Source organism: Stylophora pistillata, chromosome 3, assembly GCF_964205215.1.
Source record: "Stylophora pistillata chromosome 3, jaStyPist1.2, whole genome shotgun sequence".
Lineage (NCBI taxonomy): Eukaryota > Metazoa > Cnidaria > Anthozoa > Scleractinia > Pocilloporidae > Stylophora > Stylophora pistillata.
This window is the reverse complement of record NC_142521.1, coordinates 17,725,524-17,742,131: the sequence shown is the minus strand read 5'-3', so window position 1 is coordinate 17,742,131 and position 16,608 is coordinate 17,725,524. Positions and strand designations below refer to the sequence as shown.

General features: G+C 38.1%; 1 protein-coding gene, 1 long non-coding RNA gene and 1 pseudogene across 7 annotated transcripts in view; 1 reads left to right on the top strand and 2 right to left on the bottom strand.

The window, feature by feature from the left end:
- Positions 1 to 5,379: 5,379 nt before the first annotated feature.
- Positions 5,380 to 11,219, bottom strand: LOC148734836 (uncharacterized). Of its 3 annotated transcripts, none has more exons than XR_015998840.1 (5): positions 10,784 to 11,219; positions 9,665 to 9,765; positions 6,853 to 6,894; positions 6,243 to 6,288; positions 5,380 to 5,664 (listed from the first exon to the last, which is right to left on the bottom strand). It is a non-coding gene; the product is annotated as an uncharacterized LOC148734836 (long non-coding RNA). The 3 variants fall into 3 exon arrangements; XR_015998838.1 differs by having other exon boundaries at positions 10,779 to 11,166; XR_015998839.1 differs by lacking the exon at positions 6,853 to 6,894 and having other exon boundaries at positions 10,779 to 11,177.
- Positions 11,220 to 11,246: 27 nt separating this feature from the next.
- The window catches only part of LOC111342257 (uncharacterized), a 46,823-nt gene continuing 41,461 nt past the window's right edge, over positions 11,247 to 16,608 (top strand). For all 4 annotated transcript variants that reach the window (XM_088753671.1, XM_088753669.1, XM_088753670.1 and 1 more), the window contains exon 1: positions 11,247 to 11,395. In XM_088753671.1, coding sequence (XP_088609797.1) covers positions 11,338 to 11,395 — 58 coding nt within the window. In that variant the 5' untranslated portion in view covers positions 11,247 to 11,337. The remainder of the gene's footprint in view (positions 11,396 to 16,608) is intronic.
- Positions 14,513 to 15,621, bottom strand: LOC148734835 (uncharacterized; annotated as a pseudogene).

The following is a 16,608-nucleotide window of genomic DNA, read 5'->3' as shown; positions in this document are numbered from 1 at the left end:
ATGAATTCTTAGATTTTACCCCGTTTTTCTAGAATTTGTTTGAAAAAATTGGAAAATCGGGGTAAGGAGATCATATGGGAACTTCGGTTATCATCCACTTGAAGCATGAATGCTCACAATTTACCGGCTTTTTCTAAAATTCACAGATGAAATGGAAAATCGGGGTGAAGTTGGCCTATGGGAAGTTAGCGTATTAGCCACTTGTGGGCCGAATTCTCAAAATTCATCCCGTCTTTGTAGAATTCATTTAAAAAAAATGGAAAATCCGGTTAAAGGTTGGCTATGCAGCTTGGGATCTCTTTCATTCGGAGGATGAACTTCCAGATTTTACGCCGTTTTTTGTCAAATTAACTGACAATAAATGGACATTTGGGGTAAAGATAGCATATGGAAAATCTGGTGTTATTCACTTGTAACGTGACGGCTCAGAATTTACCCCGCTTTTCTCGAATTAATATTCGCTGATCAAATGGGAAATTGTGGTAAAGATGGTAAATGGAAACTTAGCGTGTTAGCCACTTGCGAATGAATTCGCAGCATTACTGAATCCCGTTTCTCTAGAATTCATTGAAAAAAAACTTAAAACTCGGGTTGAAGACTGGAATTGGCAACTTGGGATTTATTTCATTTGGAGGATGAATTCTTAGATTTTACCCCGTTTTTCTAGAATTTGTTTGAAAAAATTGGAAAATCGGGGTAAGGAGATCATATGGGAACTTCGGTTATTATCCACTTGTAGCATGAATGCTCACAATTTACCGGCTTTTTCTAAAATTCACAGATGAAATGGAAAATCGGGGTGAAGTTGGCCTATGGGAAGTTAGGGTATTAGCCACTTATGGGCCGAATTCTCAAAATTCATCCCGTTTTTGTAGAATTCATTAAAAAAAAAAAAAGGAAAATCCGGTTAAAGGTTGGCTATGCAACTTGTGATCTATTTCATTCGGAGGATGAACTTCCAGATTTTACGCCGTTTTTTGTCAAATTAACTGACAATAAATGGACATTTGGGGCAAAGATAGCATATGGAAAATTTGGTGTTATTCACTTGTAGCGTGAAGGCTCAGAATTTACCCCGCTTTTCTCGAATTAATATTCGCTGATCAAATGAGAAATTGCGGTAAAGATGGCATATGGAAACTTTAGCGTGTTAGCCACTTGCGGATGAATTCGCAGAATTACTGTATCCCGTTTCTCTAGAATTCATTGAAAAAACATGGAAAATGGGGTTAAAGACTAGACATGGAAACTCGGGATCTATTTCATTTGGAGGATGAATTCTTAGATTTTACTCTGTTTTTTCTAGAATTTGTTTAAAAGGAAAAATGGAAAATCGGGGTGAGGAGATCGTGTGGGAACTTCGGGTATTATCCACTTGTAGCATGAATGCTCAAAACTTACCGGCTTTTTAAAAATTCACTGTTTAAATGGAAATCGGGGTGAAGTTGGCATATGGGGACTTAGGGTATTAGCCACTTGTGGGCCGAATTCTCCAACTTCATCCCGTTTTTCTAGAATACATTGACAAAAAAAAAATGGACAATCCGGTTAAAGGTTAGCTATGGCAACTTGGGATCTATTTAGTTCTGAGGATGAACTGAAAATCCGGTTACAGATTGGATTTGGCATCTTAAGGTCTTTCCCACTTGAAGGACGAATTCTAAGAATTTATCCCGCTAAGTTTTGAATTTCTATGGAAGTTAATTAATAATAACTGAAACCGGGCCGGCGTTATAAAAAAACTCCTAATTCCAATTAAGTTATTGCGTATTGCTTTATTTTGGAGGGCTAACGATTAGCCGCGCTTATCGTAGAATTCACCGCTGAAAAAAAGAAATGGAAAGTCAGGGTAAACATGGCATATGGGAACTTGGGGTCTTATCCACTTGTAGTGTGAAACCTCAGCATTTACTTCGTGTTTCTAAAATTTATCAAAAAAAAAAAAATGGAAAATCGGGTAAAGATTGGATATGGCAAGTCAGTGGGATAAATTACACTTGGAGGATGAATTTTCAGAATGTGCCCTGTTTTTCTACTCAGTGAAAAAAAATGGAAAATTGGGGTAAAGTAGATTAGATGTGGCAAGTCAATAGAATATATTCGACTTGGAGGATGAGTTACTATACTTTACTTCTATAATTCCTTGAAAAAAATTCCAAAATCAAGAGAACTACGGGTATTATCCGCTTGTAACATGAATTCTCAGAGTTTACCCCGTTTTTCTTAAATTAATTCATTAAAAAAGGAAAATCTGGAAAGATTTGACATGACAACGAAGGTTATATTCCACTTACGGGATGAATTCTAAGAATTTACCCCTGTTCTCTAGAATTCACCAAAATAAAAAGGAAAATCGAAGCAAAGATGGCATTTGGGAACTTCGGGTATTATCCACTTGTAGCATGAATTCTCAGAGTTTACCCTGTTTTTCTGGAATTAATTTATTAAAAAAAGGAAAATCGGGGTAAAGATAGGATATGACAACTTAGGATATACTCCACTTACGGCATAAATTGTAATAACTTACCCCCTTTTTCTGGAATTCATTGAAATAAAAATGGAAGATCGTTTGAAGATTGGATATAGAAACTTTGAATGTATTCCACCTACGGGATGAATTCTCAGAATTAACCTCATTTTTCTGGAATTAATTGGGAAAAAACCCGCAAAATCAGGGATGACCCGAGTTTAGCCCGTTTTCAGAATTCATTGAAAAATTCATTCAGCACATTGGAATATATTCTTTTTATGAGTTGAATTTTTTTTTTATAATTTTCTGAAAATAATGGAAAATCGGGTAAAGTTTACAAATAACAAGTTGGGATATGTTTCACTTGGAGGATGAATTTGTCCGATTTTACCCCATTTTTTACAGGATTCTTGGAAGAAAAGCAAAAAACCGGGACAAAAATTGAATGTGACAATTAAGCTATTTGCGTATTGCTTTATTTTAAGGGGCTAACGATTAGCGCTAGTCCTAGAATTCACCGCTGAAAAAGAAAGGGAAAATCGGGGTAGAGATGGCATATTGGAACTTGGAGTCTTATCCACTTGTAGCGTGAATCCTCAGAATTTACTCCGTTTTTCCAGAATTTATTGAAAAAAGAAATGGAAAATCGGGTAAAGATTGAATATGGCGAGTCAGTGGGAGCCCCGTTTTTCTACTCATTGAAAAAAAATGGAAAATCGGGGTAAAGTAGATTAGATGTGGCAAGTCAATGGAATATATTCGACTTGGAGGATGAGTTACTAGAATTTTCCCTGTTTTTCTATAATTCTTTGAAAAAAATTCCAAAATCAGAGCAAGATGGCATAAGGGAATTACGGGTATTCTCCGCTTGTAGCATGAATTCTCAGAGTTTACCCCGGTTTTCTAGAATTAATTCATTAAAAAAGGAAAATCAGGAAAGATTTGACCTGACAACGTAGGTTATATTCCACTTGCGGTATTAATTCTAAGAATTTACCCCTGTTCTCTAGAGTTCACTTGAAAAAAAATTGGAACATCGAAGCAAAGATTGCATTTGGGAACTTCGGGTATTATCCCCTTGTAGCATGAATTGTCAGAGTTTGTCCTGTTTTTCTGGAATTGATTCATTAAAAAAAAAGAAATTCGAAAATTGGGGTAAAGATTGGCTCTGACAACTTAGGATATACTCCGCTTACGGTATAAATTCTCATAACTTACCGTCCCCTTTTTTTCTTGAGTTCATTGAAATAAAAGTAGAAGAGCGGGTTCAAGATTGGATATGGAAACTTAGAATGTATTCTACTTATGGGGTGAGTTTTCAGAATGAACCCCGTTTTTTCGGAATTTATCAGAAAAACGGAACATCAGGGATGTACCGAGTTATAATTCAATCACTGTGCGTTGGAATATATTCTTTTTATGACATGAATTGTTGTTTTTTTAGAATTCTCTGAAAATAATGAAAAATCGGGTAAAGATTACCCACAACAAGTTGGAATATGTTTCATTTGCAGGATGAATTGTCCGATTTTACCCCATTTTTGGCATATCCCACATGTGGGAGTAATGGTCAGATTTTACCTTAGTTGTCTCTAATAAACGAAAAAAAAAAATGGAAAATCAGGGTAAAGATTTGATATGGCAACTAAGGTTATATTCCACTTGCGTGATGAATTGTCAGAACTTATCACGGCTTTCTCGGGACTCGTTGAACAAATGGAAAATCGGGGTAACGATTGGACACGGCAAGTCATGATGTTAACCGATCGAATTGTCACGATTGTGATTTTTCTACAGTTAATTGAACAAATCGGGGTAAAGATTGGATATGGAAAAGTTATGATATTATCCACTTGTAGGATGAATTGTTGTAATTAACCCCGTGTTTCTAGAGTTGATCGAGAAAGTGGAAAATTGGGGTGAAGATTGGATTTGGCATGTTAGGATATATTCTAATTGCTGCATAAATTGTCAGAATTTATTGCCTTTTTTCGAGAATTTCCACATTCAGTGAAAAATGGAAAAAGGGCTTAACAATGGATATGTCAAGTTTGGATGTATTGCACATGCAGAGTACGAGCTGTGAAATTGTTTTGATTTTCGAATGCACTCAAAACATGGAAATAGGGATAAACAGATATACTGCAGTTGTAAGTTAGATCGCTGGAAGTGCCCCCTTAATTCGCGTAAGAAAATTTTGGGTCGGGGGGTAGTTGTCGGAAGGCTATCCCCGGGTGAAGTCAATAATTTTAGTCGGTACTTCGTAGGATCCCCTGCACAAAGCCTTAGGATTATTCGACAAATTTCACTTAGTTTGAGGAGATTATTTTGCTGGAAAAGAGAATGTAGCCTTCCCCATAAAATATTTATCAGTATGCAAGTTTTGGTGTGATGTTCTGATTGTTGAAAAGAGTCTGCATATTATTGACACCCCTGGAATTTAAGTCAATTTAGCGTTAAAAATGTCTTTAGGCAATGAGAAATTTTCTCAGAAGTCGCTGTATACACAGATGCATGTGCATATATTGACGGCAAACTATTGATTTATCTTTGCTTGACAAGCAAAGTGAACGTCTTCGTAGAGGGTCACGGGTACTATTCACCGCCAGATAAAACATTGTCACAGAATAATTGAAGGGCTCATTGCAAAAGAAGCCCTTGGTGACTTAGGATGAACTACTGTCGTCCCATTCCAACGTGCTGCCCGTTTACTTGTGGGACCGAAGGAGAACTTAACATGACATCAAGAGTCACCTAGTAGGGCTTCACAAAAGAAAAATCTATGTAAGCAAACGACAAGTTTTAAGTTTCTCTTCCAAATATTTAATGTCTTCCGATGACATTGACGCACTTATATGGCTGTTCTATTATAAACAAGATCATTAAGCTCACTTAAAAATAAAAAAAGAAACAATATACATTAAATTTATATCCCTGATAGAGTAGTTTTCCAAGAGATTATGATTTCACATATTTGAAAAAAAGAGGAATTACTGTGTGACATAGATATATAGGTTGAAAATTTTAAAAGAGATAACTTAAGTATAGGTATGTGTCGGAAAAATGATCTTCTCCCTTTCTTTGTTTCTCTCTTTTCGTTTGCTCCTCCCTTTTTCTTTGTTCTTCTCTTCCTCTTTCCAGCTGCTCTTCCATAACTATTTCTTGTTCCAGCCAGTCCATGTTAATCACATGCTCTTCAAAACATAAGATATGTATCACTTAGTAACATCAATATACGACATTTTACAAAGCTGTTTAGCCCTGAGCCTCTGTGGTCTAATACTTCCTTCAAAATCCGTAGACATGGCCGTCCAGTGATGGCCTTTATCAAAAATATCACCACCAATGTTCATACTAAAGATACAATAACGTTCACCCTAGAATGTACACATGAACCATTAGGGAGAGTACCTCTTTCCGTGCCAATATTCTTTGATATGCCTTACACCTAAGTCGCTGATTATTAATTTTTGAAGTAATGTTATAAGTGAGAAAACAGTAGTTTGATTGCTTCTCAAGGATGAAATGTACCAGTACTTCACTATGCCAGACACCCTCATCTGAAGTTGTGTGTAATTCATAACAGCCTTGTTCACTGGTTTTATTTCATGATAGGCGATAAACCTCAAAGCAACTTCAAGAACTCCCTTAGAACATTCAATTTAAAAGGGACGATTTCCTGTTGAGTTGTTAGGTTAGCCAAAATTCTGTTCTATTCTGAAAGTATGAGAAACCCTCTCAGGATGGCAGAGAAGAAATTAGTTTATCTCACCACGTGGTCCTCCATCTTGAGCCATGGTAAAAATTGATCAACAATCCTATTTTAAAGAGAACGAGAGAATATGGGTAGTTACCAGTTTGCTCGGCTCCCAGGTATTCAGAGAAAAACATAAGAGGATATGCAGAGGCTAAAGCCACTGTGTATCAAAGCATTCACTTCAATATTATAAAAGTAATGCAAATTTTTCGTTTTTAGGGCAGATTTATATGATACGACTTAATCGCATGCGACAAGCTCACGGTTACTTCCCACTTTTGCGGGTGTCCTTCGGGAAAAAAATTGTTTGCACACTACAGTAGTTTCACTAAAATCTTTGCAAACTATATATCAGAAGAAAGCTTCATAAATGTTTACGATAAAAATATGTCTCAAGCAACTTTTCTTTCAAGGACGTATCAAGATCCAATATGGCGTGAAATGACCGAAGGGTCTTCTATTGAATTTATTGGATATGGGATGCTGCAGCACGAGCTAATTCGCTGCACAGTCTTATTCACACTTATTACACAATACCTGTGCAAAGCATGTCAATTAAAAATAACAAATATGGAGAGGGAAGACTACTTTCAATAATTTATAGTGCAAGCAATTTGTTCCTTACCATCATTATTTTGTGTTTACTTTCCCTTTCCTTCTCAATTGGCTGTAAAAAAAAAAAAATTCAAAAATTTTACCTTTAGTTACTTCTTAAAGTAAGAAACCACAAGACTAAACAACAAGTGTAGAAACTTAGACATACTTAGGCTAAAACTCTGATTCAAAAATAAAAAAGTACCCCCCTGCAAAAAAAAAATCATACCAGTCTTTGTTACCATCCTGTTAATCTCCAATTTTTTTTTTCACTTTTCTTTGCTTTTAATTTTGTAAACACATATCATGCTTCTTCTCAATGTCAAGAGCCTGAGTTTCCACGAAAACCCAAATAACCAGAAAGAGTATTGGCAAGAAAAATAACCAAATGAGCAGTGGTATAAAACTAGAGCTTGGAGCAATTAACCGACCTGAATGACTGCTACACCCCATTCTTTTTTCCCAGGTCTATGTAAACTAGATTTTGAGCAAAGAATGCAATACCTTGCCAAACATCTGTTAGGATAACTCTATTAATAGTGTGCATGATCATCATCTCTTCCTGAGATAGCACTCTTCACTTCAATGCTTTTATTACTACACATATGGAGGCTTTAGTAAGATTGTGGAAAGGAGGGACAACATTTGAGCAGCTAGGAGGGACCAAAATGATAGTGTGGCAGCCATTTATTCCCACTTGGATGGCAAAGTCTGGGGAACCTTCCCCTTGAAATTTAAAAGTTTGGATGTCCAAAAGGGTCCATTTTTGGTTGCTATTTCCCAAGTTGGCTAAAAATTATAGCTACTATGAGGGAGAGTATGTGGAGACACGGTGGCCTCATGGTTAGTGCGCTCGACTCATGATCAAGTGGTCCGGGTTCGAGCCCCGGCCAGGACATTGTGTTGTGTTCTTAGGCAAGACACTTTACTCTCACAGTGCCTCTCTCCACCCAGGTGTATAAATGGGTACCGGCAATTTAATGCTGGGGGTAACCCTGCGATGGACTAGCATCCCATCCAGGGGGAGGTAGAAATACTCCTAGTAGCCTCATGCTACAGAAACCGGATTTAAGCTCCGGCCTAATGGGCCACTAGGCTCGTAAACAGACTTTACTTACTTTACTATGAGGGAGAGTATTGACACTGAATTAATGAATAGAGTAGCTTTTACCTATCTGAGTACATAAACATTATACATAGCAATGTTGTCTCTGTGATGTCTGTGTGGCCCTTGATTGATTTTTAGCTTTGCCTTGCTCAAAAAATGAAATTGTGCTGAGGACAACATTAGATTTTGGGATATGGTGCTGTGATTTCTAACACAGAATCTTTAATGCAATTACTGATAGCAAAGGAGTTAATTACCGTATTTATCCATGTATAAGTTGACCCCCATTTTCAAGGTTGAAAATCAGATTTTTCATTATTTCCAGTAAAGAAAAATTTAGACCGACAGAAATTTCCCATATGGTTGATCTCTTATTTCTGAGAATGTATTGAAAACACGGTGAATTAAAAAAAACTGCAGAGCAAAATGTAACCATGTGCTGTGAAGTTTAGTAGCACTTGTTTACATCCCCACGATTCATGATTTAAGCATATACAACCACTTCAATTTACTGGAGAAGTAATTCACCATCTTTTGTAAATCATTTTGAAAATGAAATCTTCATGCATTTAAATAACCTTTTGAAAAGAGATTTAGTAGACTAAAGGAACACCGAAGAGCTTCGAAGGATTGCTTGATGAAAACATGGCCATCTTGGAAACTACACAATATTTAACATAGATGGTCCACGCACGTAACAAACAAGACGGCACAAGAAAACAGCATTTGCCAGGTCACTAACTTACTGTAATCATTTGCTGAAAATGAGAATTCAGCACCGAAGCTGTAAGGAAAATTGTCTGCTCTACAGATCAGAAGATACAATAGAAATCAGCCCCACTAGGTTTCTGTTTAAGCCACATAAAATTTATTATTTCAAACTTTTTCATCGATGAAGAACGCACTGAAAACTGACAAAACTTGAACACAATTAGAACTTGTTTTGTGAACCTGGTTTTCCTAATGGACTTCAGGCAATTGTTATGCTAATTTCTTGAATTGCTTGGGTCAGGTCTTTATCATTCTATGATCTGTGTGAAAGACGAGAGTGATTTTTTGGGCTAATTTTTCTGTCATAAAGAGTCGACTTATACACAGATAAATATGGTGATACTTCAACAATAAATGTAGAGCATGGCAATCAATGAAATGATCAGTGTCTAATCATGAACTAGCTCTTTGTCAGTGACAAGTTTGCAAAATTAATATTGGAGAAGGGAACATTACTTCATACAACAGTTACTGTGAAACCATCATACTGAAAAATATGGCGACTGCTACACTCAACCAGACCTCTTTGTGCAAGAAAATCCTGGAACCACTCATAAAAACAAGCAGTAAAGGTTTGAAAAATTTAAACCTTGCATACGTTGTTTTTTTGAGAAATATTGCTTTCTGCACGTGCCTTAGCCTAAGAGTAATGGTAAAATGTACAGGTGCCATATTTGTCTGTCAGTGGATCTATTGGGCGAACACCAGAAAAATAATAATATTGATACAATTAAAATGAGGGTTTAGTATAGGTATGCTGTGGTTCAGTTTCATCCTTAGTTTAATTCTTTTACTTTTAATAGCTGAGGCCAAATTGATGGTGACACATCATCTCATCATAACATACCCTCTAGGAGCTACATTTTATCTTTCTTTACACAAAATGCATTTTCATTCATATCATTAACAAAACCAAAGGAAAATTATGCTTATACCAAGGACAAAAATTAATCACAACATTTACCTTTTTATAACTAGTGCATAATTTTCCAAGAAAATGTTTACAATGGAGCTTGCCACCTCATTGGCACTTTTGTTTGCTTTGCTGCTGGTTGTCATCCATGCCTGTATGTATGAAATTAAGTAAGGGTGAAAAGATTAGTATTTTCTTTGCAAAGATAGTTGCAGCGAGTGTCTCCCCTAATATATGGATCACCAAAGGCTCACAATGAAAGCCAACAAGACCAAGTTCTTGCTAACACATGTAGGAGCAATAATTGCTAATAATAGGAAATAGTCTCTACTGAATTAAGTATTCAATTGTGCATGAATTAGTATTTATTTCATTTCAATATCGAAAACACATAGTTGAAAAAGTATGTAAAGTGTGGTAACATATAACATGCATATTATTATCATATTCCTTATGATTTAGTTCAAAGGGCTTTATTCTAAATAGATCAAAAGAAAGAAAGTGGCTTACGTCAGCCACTGATTTCAATCAAAAAGCACATATTATTAAGTGAAGCGTAAGTTTGCTGCAAATCTGTCCTCTTCTGGGCGAGCAAAGAGAATGATTTAGTGCATTGTAACCCAACTGTTTCTTGCTGGAGAGCATGGGAGAGAGCACCCTATCCTTTATAAAAGATACCAGATCTTCATCATACGTGTCAACAGTTTGTGAGTTAACTTTCCAGGATATATGATGTTTGACATCAACCATACCAGAGGTTGAATTTTTGCGTAGTCCCATACAATTACAATGAATACATGTCTTCAATTGTCTCCATAATAACCATGAATGTAGACACTATGAGATTGCTACATGTAACATAATAAAAATTATAATGAGGCTGGAAGAAAATCACAAATTTACGGTCATTGAAACACAGAGATCTGTCTCGTTTTTGAATTATGTATCATCTACTTTTGCATGTCCCAAACAAAATAATAATAAAAAAAAATTATCCCTCGACACAGAAGGATTCAATGAATCCAGGTTAGTTGTTACTCGGACGCTTTATCGGTATACATCTGACAGTATTTAGCCCAAAACTTGAACGCGATCTTTGAAGAATGGTTGTAATATTGTATGGTTGTAACAAAAATACTAGCATGAAGTGCAACCGAAACCTTACCTTACCGTACTAGTTCCGATAGAAAAGCACAACTTCGATCACCAACGCACTCCAAACTAATAAGGGAATCGAAGCCACGAGACCATGTCAAATTCTCGTCTTCCTAAGCTTTCCAACGTATCGAAGAAAATTTCGCCAATAATTCGCACTTAAAAACGCAACCAGAATCTTAATCTTTCACCAATCCGAAGTGTCCCAAACGACACCAAGGATAGCTCATGAAACAAGGATATCCCGTGAAATTCTTAACCTTCGAGCGCGGAAATCTTAACGATCTTCTTACAGTTAATATATTTTTACATTGCATCCCTCCCCTAGTTGGGAAGTGACAAGCAAGAGACACGTTCACAACGCCTTTTGATTGGAAGAAATAAAACCACATTCTATTGGTTATTAGTTGTGAGGACATAACTACAACGGAAGACACAACTGCAACGCTACATACGATTTGACCTCTGTTGATGACAAAATAAAAAAAGCTGAAGGGGTTTGGGTACCAAAGTTTCATTTCCAATTTCCTTATCGCTTGCGTAGCAACATCTTCAATGAGGAATCCAGGATGTCGTTGTGGAAAGCTTTATGCCTGATCAATCTGCTCACCAGTTTTGTATCGTCAGGTAAGGGTTTAGAAGAGTCAATGAAGACTGTTAATCGAGATCGAGTACCTTTCTCGTGGAATAATGTTTGTAACATACGACCTAGTCCCCTATCTCTTGCAACCGATTCTTCAGCTGAAAAACTGAACTTCGTCACCCTTCCTCAGAATTCAAAAAACAAATAGACTGCATCGCATCAATATGTGTTTCGATTGCGGTTCGAAAACAAACTTAGCGCAAGAGTTTTATTGCACCGTGACAAATTGTGTAACATCCCAAGCTCTCTGGGATACCCCTTAGCTCTCTCATTTTTCCTCTGCAAAACAGTTTCATACCCGGGTGTTTGAAGAAGGGAACTTCCTATTCTGTGCTAGACTATAGCAGAAAGAGAAGCGTAGGTCTAACGGTATGGTGAAAACCTTATGGCTAAGCGCTTTTTGCGTGCATAAACGGAATCTGAACAACGCTGGCTTCTGGCCAAGTCCAAAGGCGTCCATGGATTTTCTGTTATGTCTGGTGTAAAAGCGTGGATCAAATAACCTTTAAAAGACCCCTCGACCTATCTTCATTGTTGATGCTTTGCAGAGTTATTTTTGGCACGAGGCAGGAACAAGAGGGGTGTTACGAAAACGAAGACCCTCGAAAACGAAGACCTAAGACCCGGTCTTCGTTTTCGTAGTACGAAAACGAAGACCCTGTAAACAGAGAACCGTAGAAATTACAAGTTAAACAGACATTAAACAGCAACAACGCTTAGTACATTACACTTCACGCGTTTCTTCCCATTATACTGCTCGTATTAATAAACGAGCAGTATAATGGGAAGAAACGCCAGCTGTCTTTGATTTATATTTAGCATTGCGTGACAGAATAACAGAGAAAGCGTTCTTTACAGGAAAAATGACTCAGGGGTTCTGTCAATAAATAATCGATTTCTACTGTATTTCGTAGCTAAAATAGATTCTGACGGTCGTTAAGCTTTCTCTGCTGGAAAATGCTCGTTAAAAAATACTGTTTAATGTGGGTTTAACTTGTAATTTCTACGGTTTTCTGTTTACAGGGTCTTCCTTTTCGTAGTGCGAAAACGAGGACCGGGTCTTAGGTCTTAAGTCTTCGTTTTCGAGGGTCTTCGTTTTCGTAACACCCGGAACAAGAGAGCAAAAAGTAAACCTAAACTCCTAAGGTCAGGATAAAAAATAAGACAGAGTAGACTGCAATTGGATACCTCCTTGAACTACAGTGGAACCCTTCTAAACCGGACTCTCATTAAACCGGAATCCTCTCCATACCGGACCTTTTTTTCGGCCCCAAAATCTCTGTCATACATTTTCTCTATTTCTAACCTCGGTAAACCAGAACCTCTCACTTCCGGAAACCGGACGCGTTTTTCAGTCTGTAATCACATACTGACAAAGAAATTGACCTCGTTAAACCGGACTTGAAAGTCTTAAGCTTGCGCCAAAATGAAATCAGACGTTTTTAGACGTGATTAAAGTTAAAACCGTAATCATGCAGCTGTGAAATTCTGATCAGAAGTGAGAAACGTGCATCGGCTAATTACTCATCGTTCTATCGGTGCTGAAGCAAAAAATCTAAAATCGACAATCGTGCCGCTGTTGTTGGGTTGCATGAATGACAACAATGAGGGTCAAGTTAAGAGACTGTCATATTGCTCTTTAATATTGCTATTAATATTTTAAGGGTTTAGCAGCAATATTGATTTAGGTTTATCAGATAAATCGAACGAAGGAAAGTAGCTGGACGACAATGAAATTTCAGCATTTACTGAACAAAATAGAAACAGCAACAAGACATCGCGCCAATTCCGTTCCGCTTCTCATACTTCTGTCACGCACTCCCCGTAAATAAATATCCTCGAAATTCGGCCGTACTGAAATTACAATTTGGAGTGTTGGATAGTAAATAACTGATTAAACGTTTTGGTGTGTCGTATCGCTGAGTATTTTTACTCGTTATTTGTATTTTGACCCGCCCCACCGGCTCCTCACAATACGGCACAACTAATAAAAATACATATGTTATTGACCAGCCGGAGGTCTGTATTGAGAAAGACTGTGCCCGAGGTCTTGGATACCCAAGACAATGGGCACAGTTTTTCCCAATACGGACCGACCTATGCTGGTCAATAACATTTTTTTTCTAACACATAAAAAATGATCGTCATTAGAACCCTAATGATTTAGAGCTACAATTACAAGTTTAATTGGAAGATTAAACGAGACTTACCTGTAAGTTGAAGTTTGATTAAGATTCTATCACATGATGGACAGAGCAGGGAGATTGCATGAGATAGTACAGCGCGCGCGCAAGATCATTCTTGAAAGGTGTGGATGTGAGAAGGGAAGAAACCCCAGTTCACCCCCACAGAGGAAGTGCAGGTATGTTTCAATAAGTGAAATATTTGCATATAACCCCTATAGGGAGGGTGAATAGAAAAGAGTGGGCATGTTGTTGTTACCTTTTTGTTGAACATTTACAAAAAAAAGGGGGAGTTTCTTGTTTTTAGTGTTGGGAGGCCTGTGCCTCCCATAACGCATAACGAGCGAGGAGAAAACACGAAGAACGTTTTGTTTTGAGTCGGACATGTTGGTTGTTGAAGTTTTCAGTTAGCGTTGTTGCGGATTCCAAAGGCTCATACATTCGAATCATAAAATTAATCTCGATTGTGAGCTAAGGAATAAAGTGTGAAATTAGCGACTACACACTGTGATCTCCCTGCTCTGTCCATCATGTGATAGAATCTTAATCAAACTTCAACTTACAGGTAAGTCTTCTCGGTTCTAGTCTTCTCGGATAGGGACGAATAAATGGAGGTCCCGTCTCCTGCAGGGTTGGGGTAGGAGACGTTAATTTCCCACACACGAGATTACTGTGTGATGGATGTCCTCCCCTGGGGTGGGATGGGTGGGATATTGGGCGCACTTAATTTGGAGCCTCGCTCTGTTGTGCGACCCTCACCACACTCTGGTGAAAGTGATTAAATAAATCATGTGATAGAATCTCAATCAAACTTCAACTTACAGGTAAGTCTCGTTTAATCTTCCAATTCTGTCACATGACTACCAGAGCGAGAGATCCCATGAGACTTATAAGCCTTCGAGCACCCACATGCAAACGAAGAAAGTGGAGGTGTATAGTAACATGTAACATTTACTACACCAATTATTCTGTTATGTGCGACCACATGTAGCATCACAATGGAACAGTAACCAAAGAAGAATTTTTTTTGGTTAAAAGTAACACGAACCTATAGGGAATAATACATAGGATAACAGGAGACTTGGCGAGTCTAATGTCTCAATATAGCAGATGCCATACTGTCATTACTTGACATGATGGGTTTGTCATATAAATTTTCGGAATGTGTCAGCAGTACTCCAGCCAGCCCGGGATAAAATTTCATTCAAAGGTACATCCTTCTGCTTAGCTTTGAAAACACTGGCTGCTCTTGTGCTGTGGCTTCTAAACAGCTTAGTGTCAATACCAGATCTTTGCAACACTATTTTAGCCCATCTAGAGATTGTATCTCTTCATACTGATTTATGCGGTTTAACAAAACTTATAAACAACTGTTGTTCATCACCTCTGATGGTGTGTGTACGTTTCAAGTATTCTTTCAGTGTTTTTATGGGACATATGCGGCAGTCCTGTTCGAAAGCCTGGATAGTGATAGCTGGTGCTGGTTTTCCTGGTTGGCTTGTTTTGGTGTGGCTAGTCAGGTTGAAGAAGCAAGAGGTATCACTAAGATGCATAGTGATAATATTAAGCTAATGTATCGATTGTCCTCTTTGTCCTGTGATCAGTAGGAGTAACATAATAAACACCTTGAGCGTCCGATCTTTCAATGTCAATTTCTCTACCGGGTCCGAGGTGGTCAAGTAATTTAGGACCAGCGAAACATCCCATATTTTATTGTACCAAGGATGAGGTACTCGTTCTTCAAAAACCCCTTTCATAAATCATACTGTAAGTGGGTGTGAACCAAAGTTGCTGCAGGTATTCATGTGTAAAATTGACGAGAGAGCTGATCGGGCAGTGTTCAATGTGGAGTAGCTAAGGTGTTTGTCATGTAAGCCCGCCAGGAAATCTAAAGCTTCACCCATTTGTGGGAAATAGCAATTAATTCTCCTCTCACCACAAAACTTGAGCCACTGTTCAATGTAGGTCTTGTACTGTTTTTGGGTGCCAGGGCGCCAGGATGCCATGAGGATGTCGGCAACGTGTCCAGAAATATTGTAGTTTGTGAAGGAATACCTGAGACAGGACATACCATCAATTTCAGTTTTCTCCACAGATGGTGGGGTTTCTGATGTCCTAGGTGTTGAAGGAGGTTCTTGACTGGGTTCAGGATCCATGGGGTTTTGTAAAGATGCTGAATAAGAAATGGGAACCATGGTTGGCTTGGCCATAACAGGACAATGAGAATGCCTGTTGCCTTCTCCTTGTTGATTTTCTGGAGGCATCGCGGGATCAAGCTGAAAGGTGGAAATGCATAAAAATGAAAAGGGTGCCAATTTTGTGAAAAGGCATCTACGAAAGAGCACCCAGGGTCTGGTTGCCAGGCACAGTACGTGTCAAACTTATGATTGAGCCTTGTGGCAAACAAGTCTATGGTAAGCTCAGGGTATTCTATAGTGATTTCCTGGAAAGCTCCAGTGTTCAAAGCCCACTCGTGCTTGTCATTGAAATGGCGCGACTGTTCATCTGCAGCGATATTTGATATTCCAGGGATATGGACAGCGGAGACCTATATCTCCCGAGAGATAAACGATCCCCACAGGTCTTTAGCTAGTCGGTCTAACTCAAGAGATTTAGAACCCCCCATGTTATTAACAAAGGCAACTGCCGTTTTGTTGTCTAACTGCAGCTGATTATGTATTCCCCTAGTATCATCTGCAAAGGATTTAAGGCCAAAAAATGCTGCCTGCAGTTCTAACAGATTAAAGCGTCCGATGGGGTCCACCTCCGCCCAATCTTTCTTCCATCAAATACTGCTCCCCATCCCTTTTTGGAAGCATCTGCCTGTATAATCATTGAGGGTGTAGCTATAGGGTAGCAGATGTGCTTCTGGGCCCGTGGTGCATATGTAATCCACCAAAGCAGTTCCTGAATTGATACCTCAGACAATTCCATTGGCATATTGAAATCCCCTGCATTAGCTGCAATTGCGTTTATTTTATCGTGTTCAAGTACCCTGTAGTGGAGAGGTCCAT